Source organism: Gymnoscopelus braueri (assembly GCF_963280865.1).
Source record: "Gymnoscopelus braueri genome assembly, chromosome: 1".
Classification (NCBI taxonomy): Eukaryota; Metazoa; Chordata; class Actinopteri; order Myctophiformes; family Myctophidae; genus Gymnoscopelus; species Gymnoscopelus braueri.
In genome coordinates this window covers 4,214,062-4,229,114 of record NC_137603.1, presented here as the reverse complement: position 1 = coordinate 4,229,114, position 15,053 = coordinate 4,214,062, and the positions used below count along the sequence as shown (strand labels likewise).

Below are 15,053 nucleotides of genomic sequence, written 5' to 3'. Positions count from 1 at the left end.
CGACCTATCAGAGAAACAATTTCAGTTAAATAACTAGCTAGCCTACAACAAATGTGACCCACCACGACAGACTGTCATTGCAAAATCTTTCCTTTTTTTTCCTTCATCATATGAAAGCAGGGTAGTCCCCCCAGGAATCCGCGATTCCGCGATCGCGGAAATTACCGCAGATTTGAAGGCCATCCGTGGATTTCAAAGCCGTCCGCGGATTACAAGGCATAGTGCAGAAAACAAGAAAAATCTCGGCAAAACACCGCCGTATGGAGAAGTATTCTCTCTCTGTCTCAGGGCAGTGCGAGCTGCTGCTAAACTCCCCCCCTCCTCCCCCACACACAGGCACTTAGAGAGAGAGAGAAAGAGAGAGGGAGAGAGAGTGAGAGTGCTGCGCAACTACAGCCCAACTTCAGAGCAAGTTAACATGGCTCGTTGACCCCAATTTGACCACTAGGCAATCAACACTGAACAGCACTAATTAATGGCAGCTGTGATTCTTGTGTCTGTCCGTGCAGCCTAGATATCAAGTTATTTTTTAATGCCCGCGGAATATTAACGATAAGCCGCGGAATCAAGAATTGCTCTCCGTGGAATCTAGACTTTTTCTCCGCGCTTTCCTGGGGGGACTAGCAGGGAATCATTGCTACAACTTGACATTGATTGTGCAGTTTGACTTTGCCTTTATAAAAGTGAAGCTCACAACGTGTCTTCTATTTTCACTATTACAAACAGGGCTTAAGGTGTTAATTCATAAATGCACGTTTTCCCTTTTCACTACTGGCTTATACTGTACCTAACATGAAAACATTACCCAAATGGGTCCATTTGGTTCCATTTGTACACTCTCTCATGGGGTCTAATCAAGTAATTAGTTACTACTGGCATAATACCTTAGATGAAACATGTTGCTACAGTAACCACGGTTATTTTAGTGTTTATTCATTCATTTTTAAACGGGACAGTAATGTTACACTGTGCAGAAATCCAAAATAGACGATCTACAAGCTCACAACACGTCGCAGTGCAATTCCAAGCGAAGTCCTGTATTTGGCCACGGACACCCATCTCTAAATATATTGTTCCAGGGACCCCCAGAGGTCGGAGTTAAAAATGTTTGCTTTAAAACATATATATATTCAAAGAAAAACAATCCATGATTTTTCAAAAAATAGCAGATCTACATGCTCATAGTGCGGCACAGAGTGCCGCACTATGAGCTTGTAGATCTGCTATTTTTGAATAGCCAAAGAAATCTTAAAATGACACAGATGCTTTCCTGGTCTTAATGGATTAAATGCGGTCCTGTTCTCATAAATGAAGACATACTAATTGTACTTTCTCTACAAGTGGCACATTATTTCTAATTACCCCGCCTGCAGCAATCCATGCAGGGTAATCAGCTCTGTATGTGTGTTTTTCATTATTAGAAGAACTGATAGCCATATTTTCATAAAACCTGTAGAGAATGATCAATAGACATCCCCGAAGAGATGATTAACTTTTTTTGTCGAATAAACTAAAAGGTCAATGTCACAATCAAGGTTAAGGTGTGATGGTTGGTTAAATAACTAGAGAACAAGCTTGATGGCTGGAGTTTCATGAAACTTGATCACTTTTTGCCCCAAAGTGATGTAATATTTTTTTTTTTGCGGTGGAAGCATCCAAATTCAATTCAGTCTTTATTTCACACCCAGGAAGATCCATATCACAAATATACAACACCACACAATAAAAACAGAAAATTAAAATAATGCAAATAATGCAAATAGCCCACGTCGTTCAGTTTCTGACATACAAACATGTGCGCCAATGGTTCCACAGTCTAGAGGAGAACCTGACAAAACTGCGTGTGGGGTCCGTTATGACAGCGATGATGTCATTTACTGACTCAGATGCCCCACACATAAACCTATACATCAGGTTACGTAGCACAGCAGAGCAGGTGGGTACCCCAACACTAACAAACATCTGACTAAGAAACTAGGGACCCCTCTTTGCGTCACTTTTAAGAATAACTTTTCATGATTAATGCTGCCAAACGCCCTAGAGGCATCAATAAAAGATACAAACATAGTAGAATTCTGCCTACTATATTTATCTAAAATCTCTAAGTGCAAAAATACACAAATCAGTGCCATGTTTTCATTTGAATCCAAATTGGTTATAAGCAGACAGGATCAACCTCTCAAGTCTACTCAGTAGAATTGTCTCTAGTACTTTGGACAAAACGCTGGTCAAGGCTATTGGCCTATACTTATCTGAGCTGTTTAGCTTTACCCACTTTGTCATCCAAGTCACAATTAACCACCTTCAACCTGGCATCCCATTATAGGCATTTCTACAAGCTCACAAAGGATCACATCACGATGCGTTGTGAGCTTGTAGATCTGCTATTATCGCTATGTATCGTACAAAACAAAGTACACAGGGCTTAAGCGGTTTGGTTTATGTTAAATTATTTTGTTTTGTTTGGTGCTTCTATCTTTCTTTCTTTTTTAGATCCAGACGTTCAAGGACATCATCCTGGAGAAAGACAACCAGCTGACGGAGGTCAACCAGATGCATGAACAGGAGCTGTTCAGGCTGGCAGCCAAGTCTGACGCTAGTGCCGACCTGGAGCAGGTACTGTAGCAACAGCTGTTTAATTATTATTATTACTATTATTTGATCATATATATTATTTGAAAGCAAACATTTTTAACTCAAATCTTTGCTTCTGGGGGGTCCCTGGAACAAAATATTCTGAGATGGGGGTCCACCGCCAAATGCATATCATTTTTGTTGTTTGGTTACTATATCAGTGGTTCTCAAACTTTTTCATGTCAAGGACCCCCCAAAATGATATGTATTTTAGCCGCGGACCCCCATCTCAAAATATGCTGATCCAGGGACCCCCCAGAAGCAAAGATTTGAGTTAAAAATGTTTGCTTTCAAAATATATATATATTCAAAGATTTGCACACATTTTCACGATTTTTCCAAAAATAGCCGATCTACAAGCTCATAGCGCGGCACTCGGTGCCGCACTATGAGCTTGTAGATCTGCTATTTTCACTTTAAACCTACAAAGTAACTAGTGACTACATTTTTCTAATAATTGTAGTGGAGTAAAATGTATAATATTTGCCTCTGAGAGGTAGCGGAGAAGAAGTAAAAGTACTCAAAATTGGAAATACTCCAGTATTAGTCCATAGTCCATTTTAGATACCCCCATCTCAAATAGTTTGAGATGGGGGTCAAATACTTTAACACTCTCACCGCCAGGCCCGTAGCCTACGGGCCGATAAATCCAACTGTAAAGCGCCGATCCCGTAGCCTACGGGCTGTGGTGCTTTTTCCTTTTTTTCGAAAAAAAATACTTTTTTCAATTTTCTCACCACCGGAAATGGAATTGGAATTGGAATGGAATTATTCGGGATCACGTTTTGCCGATCCCGTAGGACTCCATTCTAAAGCGCACACTGAAACGCCATTTTCTTCGATTGTAGTTTTTCTCCTCGCTGATCACTGTTTAACATAAACCGTTCTAACTACAACATGGATGCCCCGTTTGACACGTGGTTTGGACTGGTAGACGCAGGGAGATCTCCGCGATGTATACAAACAGTGCACAGCTCAATCTTAAGGATTTTAACGAGGTCTATGGCGACGTAAAAAAAACAAAAAACAACAATAAAACGTTGGCACTGGTGAGTACATTATGAGATTAACCTCTGGCGGTCAATGTGTTAATATACCTTGACAGTTTTGAGCACCACTGATATAGAAACACAGGTTTTTTCAGAAAACTGTTGGTATTTAGGAGACATTTGTAGAATGGGCCTCAGGTCTTAATGGGTTTTAACCTATTTGTACTTTGTTGACCTCTGACCTCTCCACAGCTGCTGAAGGCTCTGAAGCAGAAGCTCCATGAGAAGGAAGAGGTTCTTCAGGGTAAAAACCAGGTGGTTGATGTTCTGCAGGGTGAGGTGGACGGCAGAGACCAGCAGATCAAGGTTAGACATTACACCTGACTTAACACATTGATTGCCAAGATATTAAACATCGTTTTCTATCCCCTTGCCAGCGTATAATTACCTCAATCCGATGATATTTGAAACGCTGTGGAAGCGACATTTGTGTCCCAAAAAAACAAACAAAATAGTCCCCGTGGGTTGGCGGAGGTATCTGTGTATCCATAGGAACGACAACCTTCCAACCGCGATCCGCCATTTTGGGGCTTCGGCCCGCTGAAAACTAGTGGTTTTCAATGCAAAAAAAACAAACTGAGTTACAGCTGTTTTTCTGAAAATCCCATCGTTGGGAAGAATGGATGTGACGTTTTTTGCGATGACGTCACATCCACATACTACTTCTCTGAGTGACGATCGATCATTCCAAAGCTGTGTTAGGTCGCCCCTTGTGGAATTTTCAAAAAATAATGTTTTTTTTTGGAAATAACGCATCAATGCGATCTTGGCCATCAATGTGTTAACCTCTACATGTATATCTACAGGAGCTATGTGAGCGTGTATTATGATATAATACTTTCCTCTATATGTACAGGAGCTATGTGAGCGTGTATTATGATATAATACTTTCCTCTATATGTACAGGAGCTATGTGAGCGTGTATTATGATATAATACTTTCCTCTATATGTACAGGAGCTATGTGAGCGTGTGTGATATATGATATAATACTTTCCTCTATATCTACAGGAGCTATATGAGCTTGTATTATGCAAGGGATAATGTATGAGGAGGTGGTCATTATTGATATTTAAAGCCCGACCGGGTGATTATCGCGGAGGTGCATAATCACCCTGAAGGGCTTTAACCGGATTTGACCAGCGTTGACTGTGTTTTGGGGCGAGCGTTTTGGTATTCCCCCGTTGTTGCGCCACAATAAACAAGGAAGTGCAGTGGATCAAATAGAATCACTTTTCGGTAATATTGCATCGTCTATTTCTCACTTCAAATGTTTTCAAAAACATTCTTGAGAGCAACGTTTAGTTGTAAATGACATTGGTTGTTTGTTTACATGGCTGTCATGTTGGATAAAGCATAAAACCAAGCAGCGCAGGTTGGCACAAGCAGGTGTTCTGAGTCTCTGATTAGACAGGTTGATATGAGCAGGTGTTCTGAGTCTCTGATTAGACAGGTTGATATGAGCAGGTGTTCTGAGTCTCTGATTAGACAGGTTGATATGAGCAGGTGTTCTGAGTCTCTGATTAGACAGGTTGATATGAGCAGGTGTTCTGAGTCTCTGATTAGACAGGTTGATATGAGCAGGTGTTCTGAGTCTCTGATTAGACAGGTTGATATGAGCAGGTGTTCTGAGTCTCTGATTAGACAGGTTGATATGAGCAGGTGTTCTGAGTCTCTGATTAGACAGGTTGATATGAGCAGGTGTTCTGAGTCTCTGATTAGACAGGTTGATATGAGCAGGTGTTCTGAGTCTCTGATTAGACAGGTTGATATGAGCAGGTGTTCTGAGTCTCTGATTAGACAGGTTGATATGAGCAGGTGTTCTGAGTCTCTGATTAGACAGGTTGATACGAGCAGGTGTTCTGAGTCTCTGATTAGACAGGTTGATATGAGCAGGTGTTCTGAGTCTCTGATTAGACAGGTTGATATGAGCAGGTGCTCTGAGTCTCTGATTAGACAGCGGTCCGTTAGAGAGCTCATCGGTCATTATCCAGAAATAATGACTGACCAATCAGAATCGAGCATTCAACCAAGCCGTGTAATAAGATATAATATGATATGTTCCTCTACGTCTACAGGAGCTCTCTGAGCGCGTGCGGCGGCTGCAGGTGGAGCGGGAGAGCCTGGAGTCCAAGATGGAGGCGGAGAAGCACGTGATGCGGGCGCAGCTCCGCGACCTGATGGAGAAGCAGCAGGCCGAGGTGGGCCGCCTGGCCGAGCGGCACCGGGCCCAGATGGACCGGGCCCAGCAGGACCTCCTGGGCCAGCTGGAGGAGCTGAGGAGGACGAGGACCTCCGGCGCTGCACCGCCCAGTCCCACCACCTCCTCCTCCTCAACCCACCAGCCCACCGCAGGAGACACGGCCACAGAGCAGAGGCTCGCTGAGCTGGAAGGTAAAAGCAGAGTTTATTTATGTTATTGAACCCATTTAGACCTGGAAAGCATTTGTGTCATTTTTAGATTTTAGCTATATGGTAGTAAATGGTGCATTTATATAGAGCTTTAATCCAAAGCGCTTTACATAGATTGTGCATTACATTCACCCACACACACACACAGTGGTGGAAAGTAACTAAGTACATTTACTTAAGTACTGTACTTAAGTACAATTTTGAGGTATTTGTACTTTACTTGAGTATTTCCAATTTCCAATACTTTTACTTCTACTCCACTACATCTCAGATGCAAATATTGTACTTTTACTCCACTACAATTATTTGAAAACTTTAGTTACTAGTTACTTTGTAGACATAAATTATTACATAATGTGACACACACATTCATACACCGATGGAGGAGGAAACCATGCAAGGCACCAACCTGTTCATCAGGAGCAATTATAGGGGTTCAACGTCTTGCTCAAGGACACTTCGACACTAACTCTGGGGGAGCCCGGGATCGAACTGGGAACCTTGCGGCTCCCATCCGGCCGCTCTACCGGCCACTCTACCCCTGAGCCACTGCCGCCCCATATACATTCATAAAATAGCAGATCTACAAGCTCATAGCGCGTCACAAAGTGACGCGCTATGAGCTTGTATATCTGCTATTTTTGAAATATCGTGGACATTTTTGCAAATACCGTATTTGAAAATATATATGAATATATGACATGAACAAGTTTGAGCACCACATAAAATATTTGTAGAATGGGCCTCAGGTATTAACCCATTCAGACCTGAGGACAATTCTAAAAACACCTTCTAAATCCTGACCTATTTTTTTCTGAAAAACTTTACTTATTACAACAAATATATGTTGCTATGTACTGTACATAACAACAACAACCCCAAAAGGGGTTCCCGTCTTGAAAGGTATAGTTACAAATAGGGGTTCTCGCCCAAAAAGGGGTTAATGGATTAATGAATGAATGTATTTATTTGCACAATAAAAACAGTACATAAGGTAACAACGGTTGTTCATACTAGTGATGTCATCAGATCTTCCCATCTGTCCATAATGTCCCATGAAATCCCTCTTTGCTTTTGTTTGTTTGTGTGTTTTTTCCAGCCCAAGTGAAGCTAAAGACAGACGAGGCCAGCAGGTCGGAGGCCAAGTTCCTGAAAACCAAAGCGTGGTCTAAGACTCGAATCAGACATCTGGAGGATGAGCTGAGGAAGAGCCAGGTTAGACCACTAAACGCTGAACTCTTTAAAGATCTACAAGCAGATCTACAAGCTTGTAGATCGGCTATTTATGTTTTGAAAATCGTGAAAATGTGTGCAAATCTTTGAATATATATATATATATATATATATATATATTTTTTTTAAAGCAAACATTTGTAACTCAAATCTTTGCTTATGGGGGGTCCCTGGAACAAAAATATTTTGAGATGAGGGGGAGGGCGGCCGAATACATGAAGAAAGTAAAAATGCCTCAAAATTGTATTTACCGGTAACTCTTAAACTGCCAGGGTTTTTCAAAAATAGTTTGCCACCTCTGCGCATGTTTCCAGGTAAAACATAGGAAACATTGTTATTTTTTTCCCCGTTTATTTTTTAACATTAAAGTGAATGGAGCAGCAACTTTTTGGAAAATGTTATCTCCTGGTTCTTTGTGAAGAACGGAAAAACGGAAAAACCCCCAAAATTTAGATTTATTTTTATTTTTTAGATTTTTTAACGTTTATAAACGTTTTTTGGCAGTATAAGAGTTAAGTACAGCACTTGAGTACGTAGTTACTTTACACCACTGCATTTTAATGACTTGTTAAACCCTGAACCCCTTCCTTTTAGGGTGGAGGTGCGCCTCCAGACCTGACCGCCCTGAGGAGCCGCATCACAGAGCTGGAGGAGGAGAGAGAGGAGAACGTGTGGAAACTAGAGCAGTATGACCAGCTGAAAGACAAGAACGGTACCTGGGCGTTGATGTGTGATCGTTTACTTCAGAGGTTTTCAACCCTTTTCATGTCGAGGTCCATTATTTTATTGGGCATTTGAGCCACCGAACCACCGTTTGATGAGATCTAGCCTCTCAGACCTCAGACCCAAGACTTAAGAGGATTTTGTTGTCGTTGGATAAGACAGATGACAGGCAAACGTTGATCAGAATAACTATTCTTCTACATTCTCCAATTGTGTTAGACTTCTTGTAAATTAACTAATGCAGATGTTTGACAATAATTTAACTCTTGAGAGAGTATTTGGTTTCATTTTACTCTCTCAAGAGTTAAAGATCTATAAGGGTCCATTTGGTTACCAACTCTCCATCATTTAGCTGGGGACCACCTGGAACCCCCTCAAGGACCACTGGTGGTCCCCGGACCACTGGTTGAGAACCACTGGTTTACTTGGGTCAAAAAGCATCCCTCAGTCAGAGGTTGTTCAGGTGAAAATAGATGTATATATCGTGTGTCTTTGTAATAGTACTTGTGCTCTCCTGGTAGGGCTTGTCACGAAGATTGTTATGTTTACATGACGATTAATTCACACACATAATTTTGCTATTAACGATTGAATTGTGTTTTTGTCATTGAACACTGGAACATACCAATACATTACATACAAAAAAAACTAATAAATGGCTGACATTTTTCATAACTTTATACTTTCAAAATGTAAAAAATGGCGGAAATGGCCAAATATAGTGGAAATAGCAGCTATTTCCACTATATTTTGGAACATTTTGTTTTTAAAAATGTTGCATATTTCACATGCAAACGATTACGATGATTATGACGATTATCTCAAAGAATTGCGATTAGACGGTTATGTAGTAATTGTGAGAGCCCTATCTCCTGGTTTTGTCTACATTGTCTGTTTTGTGTTTTCTTTTTGCCTCTAGATCTCCTGGAGGCCAAGCTGGTGGTTTATGAGGAGCAACAGAGAACTCTGCAGGCTGACCTGGAGCAGGTCACCAAGAGAGCTGCCTCTCAGGTACTAAACATCACTTTGACCTTATTTACATCCATCAAAGCGTCGCAGTTCCACCGCCGAAGCAGCCTGGCATCAAATACCGTTTTTGGGGTTTCTGATCCCCGGTCTGGAGCGGAAATACCTTTACGCCATCAAGGCGGCACAGGAACAGGAACACACGGCCGGAACCTTCTTTGCCGTGCACCTCCAAAATGATTCCCCTTAGGTTAAATGTGTGTTTAGTTTGGTATAATCGTTTCGTTTCTTTTGGTATTATAATCGTGAGATGCAGCCGAGTAGAAGTAAAAGTATTGAAAATTGGAAATACTGAAGAAAGTCAAAATACCTCAAAATTGTACTTAACTCTCTCACTGCCAGACTTATTTCTGGCCGTGTTTGCGTTTTTTTTTAAATTAAAAACAAAAGATAATCGTGATGACTCGTTCTTGGCACTCAGAGAGTTAAGTACAGTACTTGAGTAAATGTACTTAGTTACTTTACACCACTGCATTTTAATGAGTTGTTAACCCTGAACACACGACCGGAACCTCCGGTGCTGTGCACCTCCAAAATGATTCCCCCAAGTTTAAATGTGTGTTTAGTTTTGGTAAAAATGGTTTAGTTTCTTTTGTTATAATAATGGTTTGGTATTTATGTCTATATCTTTTATTCTAACTCGCAGCACGACTAGCGAGACTAAACTAATTGATACACATTATGTGGGGAACAAAAGCAATGAGACGCCAAACGGAACCCACTACCGGAACACAATTGTTTTTTTGTTTTTTTTTGTTTATAAACTGGATCACACGGCTAGTTTTAGAATGAATATCAGGCTTTCCTCTGTGGTGGGAGGAAGCCTGAAGTGTAGAAGGATGCAGACTAGCATTCTGCTAAATTGGCACGTAGATTTTCTACAGTTTGTCAATACTTTTGGAAAATGGCAGAACTAGCGTTGTGTTATGAGCAACTAGCTGTTGCTCATTTTGCTGGAGACCCCCTGGAACCCCCTCAAGGACCCACTTTGAAAACCATTGCATTAGAGCAGTGGTTCTCAACCTTTTCATCTACAAGCTCACAACGCCTCGCAACGCTATTTATTTGTAGATATTTGCCTATTTCTTCTATTATTTGACAATTTGGCCAATGTTTTATACTATAGTTTGTTGATTACTTTTGTTGCAGTAATGGTCTTTTTCTTTTCTTTGTTTTTTTATTTTGTCTTTTGTTTTAGGTATTAACTCTCTCAGTGCCACGCCCCGAGATATCCCGAGTTTTTCCCGAGTACCCTCCGTGCCAGCACGAGAAATCCCAAGTTTTTACTTTTGACTGTGGTCGCGCTATTCTGTTTATTTTTCATGATCACGTTCGCTTCCTGACTCCTTCAGACTCATTGGGTTCCGGTTTCATGACGCAGATTCCGTTTCCGGTTCTAATTTTTTTTCCCGCGGTCATTTTCGGCCAGAATAGGGAAAGTCACTGTTTTTTCACACGGTATAAAAAACGAACGGAGAGGTCCACGTCTACTCTCTTTGGTCTGGGTGACGATCAGTCATCGTAGTCGTGTATCGCATCGTAATTTAGCCCGATCAACGATTGTCAAAAATGTCAACATCCGGTTATGACCGGATGTGACGTGAGCCTGTTTGGGAGGGGGCGAGTGAGCCAGCGAGGTCATCAATGTGTCGATTTGTTGCTCTCTACTGGTAGAACTGTATTATGGGTTTAAACACCCAATCAGATCATTTATTTGAATTAAAAATTACAAAATTAAAAAATGAAAAAAAAAGCAAATTGCTGCCACTGGGGGAGTACTTTATGAAAATACTCTTGGCACTGAGAGAGTTAAAAAGGTCTTAAAAGTCCTTAAATTGTCACTTCACTATCACCTGGGGTGATAGTAAATAAATCATGTGGGGTCCCGACCCACAGGTTTAGAGCACACTAGTGATGTGCCACGGTCGGAACTAGGGGTGTGCCGATATATCGTCCCGCGATATATCGCGATACGTTTTCGTGACGATATGTATCGTTTTGGAATTTTTTTTTATCGTTTAAAAAAAAACGATATATTTAATCGTCCCGCGATATATCGCGATACGTTTTCGTGACGATATGTATCGTTTTGGGGATATGTATCTTTTTTTTTTTTTTTTTACAATAATAATAATCAGGCATGCAAACAGCCCCGAGGTGAAAAGGGTGACAACGTGTTTTTTTTTTTTCGGGTCAGGTGTCACACTATTGCCCTATTTGGATTCAAAACTGCTATTGTAGCTGAAAAGCTACAAGTTTGCGTCTGAATAATGCAAAAACATAATTATTTGTTTGCATTTTTTCTCCCCCATATATTTTCATAATAAAAAAGTGCGTATCATATCGAAATCGTATCGAAGTTGTGAGCCAAATATCGTATCGTATCGTTTGGTGAAATTAGTGTATCGGCACACCCCTAGTCGGAACACATGTTCATGTCTGCCCCTCCTGCACCCCCCCCCCCCCCCCCTTTGTCCCTCCCTCCTCTCTGACATCATCATCAGGCCAGTGAGTCGGGCAGCGCCGACGACGCCCAGGGCCAGGTGCTGGAGTGGCAGGAGATGGTGTCGGAGGCGGTGGGCGCCCGGGACCGCGCCCACCGCGAGGACAAGGCCGCCATGTCTCTGAGACTCAACCACATGGAGGAGGAGAGAGAGGGTAAGACCAGAGAGTGACAAAATACAAAACACACACCGCCATCTACAGGCTGAACAGAGAAGAACGCTTTGGGTGTCGGTCCGTTTTTAAACCCATTCAATCTGGGAACGCATCTGTGTAACCGCTTTATCAGTATTTTATACTTTGGGCTCTTCAAAAATAGCAGATCTACAAGCTCGTAGCGCGGCACCGAGTGCCGCGCTACGAACTTGTAGATCTGCTATAAAAAATAAATCTTGAACATTTTGTGCAAATATTTGAATATATATATTTTTTAAAGCAAATTTTTTTTACTCAAATCTTTGCTTCTGGGGGGTCCCTGGAACACTGTTTTACAAATGTTCGCTTTAAAGAATATACCGTAATATTCGCACTATAAGCCGCACCTGAATATAAGCCGCAGCAGCTAAATTGAATGATTTGTACATATATAAGCCGCACTGGACTATAAGCAGCGGGTGTAAAATCCATAGATTTAGGAGGTCCCCTAGTGGCCGTTAGCTGTAAAAATCCATAGATAAGCCGCACCGTTATATAAGCCGCAGGGTCGAAAAATGGGGAAAAAGTCGCGGCTTATAGTCCGAAATTTACGGTATATGCAAAGACAAATGTTCAAGAAATAGCAGATATACAGATATACAAAATTACGCCACGCTACGAGCTTGTACTATCAGCTATTTAAAAAAAAAATCTTGCAAATGTTCAAGATTTTTCAAAAATGGCTGATCTACAAGCTCGTGCTATGAGCTTGTAGATCTGCTTTTTTTTGTAATGGCCCAAAGTATAAGATCATGGTTATAGCGAAAAAATCTAAAATGACACAGTATGCGTTGAGTGTTGAGATAGCAACAACTTGTTTTATAATTATGCCATTTTCAGTTCAACACGGTTGAAATAGCAGATATACAAGTTCATAGCACGGCACAGAGTGCCGCGCTATGAGCTTGTAGATCTGCTATTTTTTGAAAAATCGTGAAAATGTGTGCAAATCTTTGAATATATGTATTTTTTACGTGAACATTTGTAACTCAAATCTTTGCTTCTCTCACAAAATATTTTGAGATGGGGGTCCGCGGCCAAATACATATCATTTTGGGGGTCCTTGATATGATGAAAGTTTGAGCACCACTGATATAGAAACATAAGTATTTTCAGGAAACTGTTAGGATTTAGAAGACATTTGTTGAATCGGTCTCAGGCCTTAACTCTCTGAGTGCCAAAAACGAGTTATCCCGAGTTTTTTCTGAATGCCCTCGGTGCCAAGAACGAGTTATCCCGAGTTTAAAAAAAAAGAAGCTTTTTTTTTAATTAATTTTTTTAAGAATGTTCAGAACCCAAGATATCGTGATCCGAAGATTTGCTGCTCCATTCACTTCTTGTTTAACTTATTACTGAAAAAGGCTGTATCTCGGCTCCTGAGCACTTTTTTTTAACTTAAAAAAAAAAAAATGCTGGCACAGTAGCAACATATTTTTTTATTTCATTGGCACTGAGAGAGTTAATGGATTAAGAGGTTAAAGTCTAATCTAAGCTACGTTGTTCTCCTGTCGTACGATATTTGAAGCACGCTGTGGCTCTATAGGTCATATTTTCTCATTCATGAGCTGAGAAAGAGTCCATTTTATGTCATAAATCATCCACCTCGCCCCGTCTTTACACGTGGAGAGAATGTTACAGTTTATTTAGTTCACCCGTTCAATGCGGGAACGCTTACTACAACCATTATTTTATACTTTGGGCTATTCAAAAATTGCAGATCTACAAGCTCGTAGCGCGTCGGCGAGTGCTGCGCTACGAGCTTGTAGATCTGCTATAGTTTTTGGAAAATCGTGAAAATTTGTGCAAATCTTTGAATATACCGGTATATGTTTTTTTAAAGTGAACATTTGCAATTCAAATCTTTGCTTCTGGGGGGATTCTACAATGTCTTCTAAATCCTAATTATAAGCTGTTTTTTTAAAAACTTTGGTTGCTATAATATCAGGGGTTCTCAAACTTTTTCATGTCAAGGACCCCCAAAATGATAGGTTTTTGTCTCAAACCCCCACCACCAGAAGCAACGATTTAAGATGTATAGATATATTCAAAGATTTGCACACATTTTTCCCCCCCAAAAAATTGCAGATTTCTTTGGCCATTCAATATATCATTTTTTGAAAATTTACATATTTTTGAAAAAAAATGAAATTTATTTTAACATTTGTAACTCAAATCTTTGCTTCTGGGGGGGGGGGGGGGGTCCCTGGAACAACATATTTTACCAATGTTCACTTAAAAAATATATAATATATATTTAGAGATTTGCACCAAAAAAAAAAAGCAGATCTACAAGCTCATGATTGCCGCTGCTATTACAGGTGCGTTCCCGGATCAAACAGGTTAACGGTTTATATATCCTCTGTATTGACTGAGCATGACTATTATTTTCTTTATGCCCCCATCCATCCATCCATCCATCCATCCATCCATCCATCCATCCATCCATCATATCCTGGCATCGGCCATGATGATGAGAGTTTTGCTTGGCCAATGAGCTGCCTCCAATCTCCTGGACACTCCCCCCTCCCTCTCCACCCCCTGCTCCAGGGATGGGGGCAGCCAATCAGAACGGTTTCCCATCAGTTTTGTGGATGCAGGCCACCTCCCACCCCCCCGCCCACCCAGTGCAGCGGTTGGTCTCTGTACTGTCTGCAGTTTCCTTTATTAAAGGTCTTGTTCTGAGGGAACTGCAGGCAGTACAGAGACGGTCTGCACTGTTAGAGGAGAAAACCACCGGCCCACGTTTTCCATACCTTTTATAAGATATTATGAGGACGAGTGGTACACATTGGGGAAAAAAATCATAATTCCATCCGCTGCTAAAAACTTGACTTGGGCTAGGCTGCATATTTTAACACATTCCACGCCAGAGTTTCACGTCGCCACAGACCTCGCTAAATACCTTAAAATCGCGCGTTCAACTGTTTGTAAACACACAGGGTAGCTGTGTGAGACGCCCAGAGAAGACCGTTTCAATCGCCTATCGTCCATATTGAAGCTACAGCGGTTTATGTTAAACAGCGACCAGCGGTGAGAAAAACAACAACCGAGAAAATGGAGATTTAGTTTCCGCTAAAGGCGGGTGGGAACGAAAATCTCCGGATGCGGATAATTCCGTTTCCGGTGGTGCTACAATGAAATGTGTCGTGGCGAACGAGGCCTACAATGAAATGTGAACCTGCGAGAAAAAAAAAAAAAAAAAGACCACTTCGCGTAGATCTACGCGACTGGCACGCTGCGCAATGATTTAGGTTCGCGTAGATCTACGCGATTGGCAGGC

At 41.2% G+C, this 15,053-nt stretch overlaps 1 protein-coding gene across 4 annotated transcripts in view; it reads left to right on the top strand.

Annotated features, from left to right (window-relative positions):
* LOC308089937 (uncharacterized protein) overlaps positions 1–15,053 on the top strand; it is an 82,502-nt gene that overhangs the window by 16,930 nt on the left and 50,519 nt on the right. For all 4 annotated transcript variants that reach the window (XM_080434909.1, XM_080434910.1, XM_080434908.1 and 1 more), the window contains exons 8-14: positions 2,494–2,616; positions 3,876–3,989; positions 5,761–6,076; positions 7,194–7,309; positions 7,922–8,039; positions 8,970–9,061; positions 11,581–11,734. In XM_080434909.1, the coding sequence (XP_080291035.1) occupies positions 2,494–2,616; positions 3,876–3,989; positions 5,761–6,076; positions 7,194–7,309; positions 7,922–8,039; positions 8,970–9,061; positions 11,581–11,734 (1,033 nt within the window). The remainder of the gene's footprint in view (positions 1–2,493; positions 2,617–3,875; positions 3,990–5,760; positions 6,077–7,193; positions 7,310–7,921; positions 8,040–8,969; positions 9,062–11,580; positions 11,735–15,053) is intronic.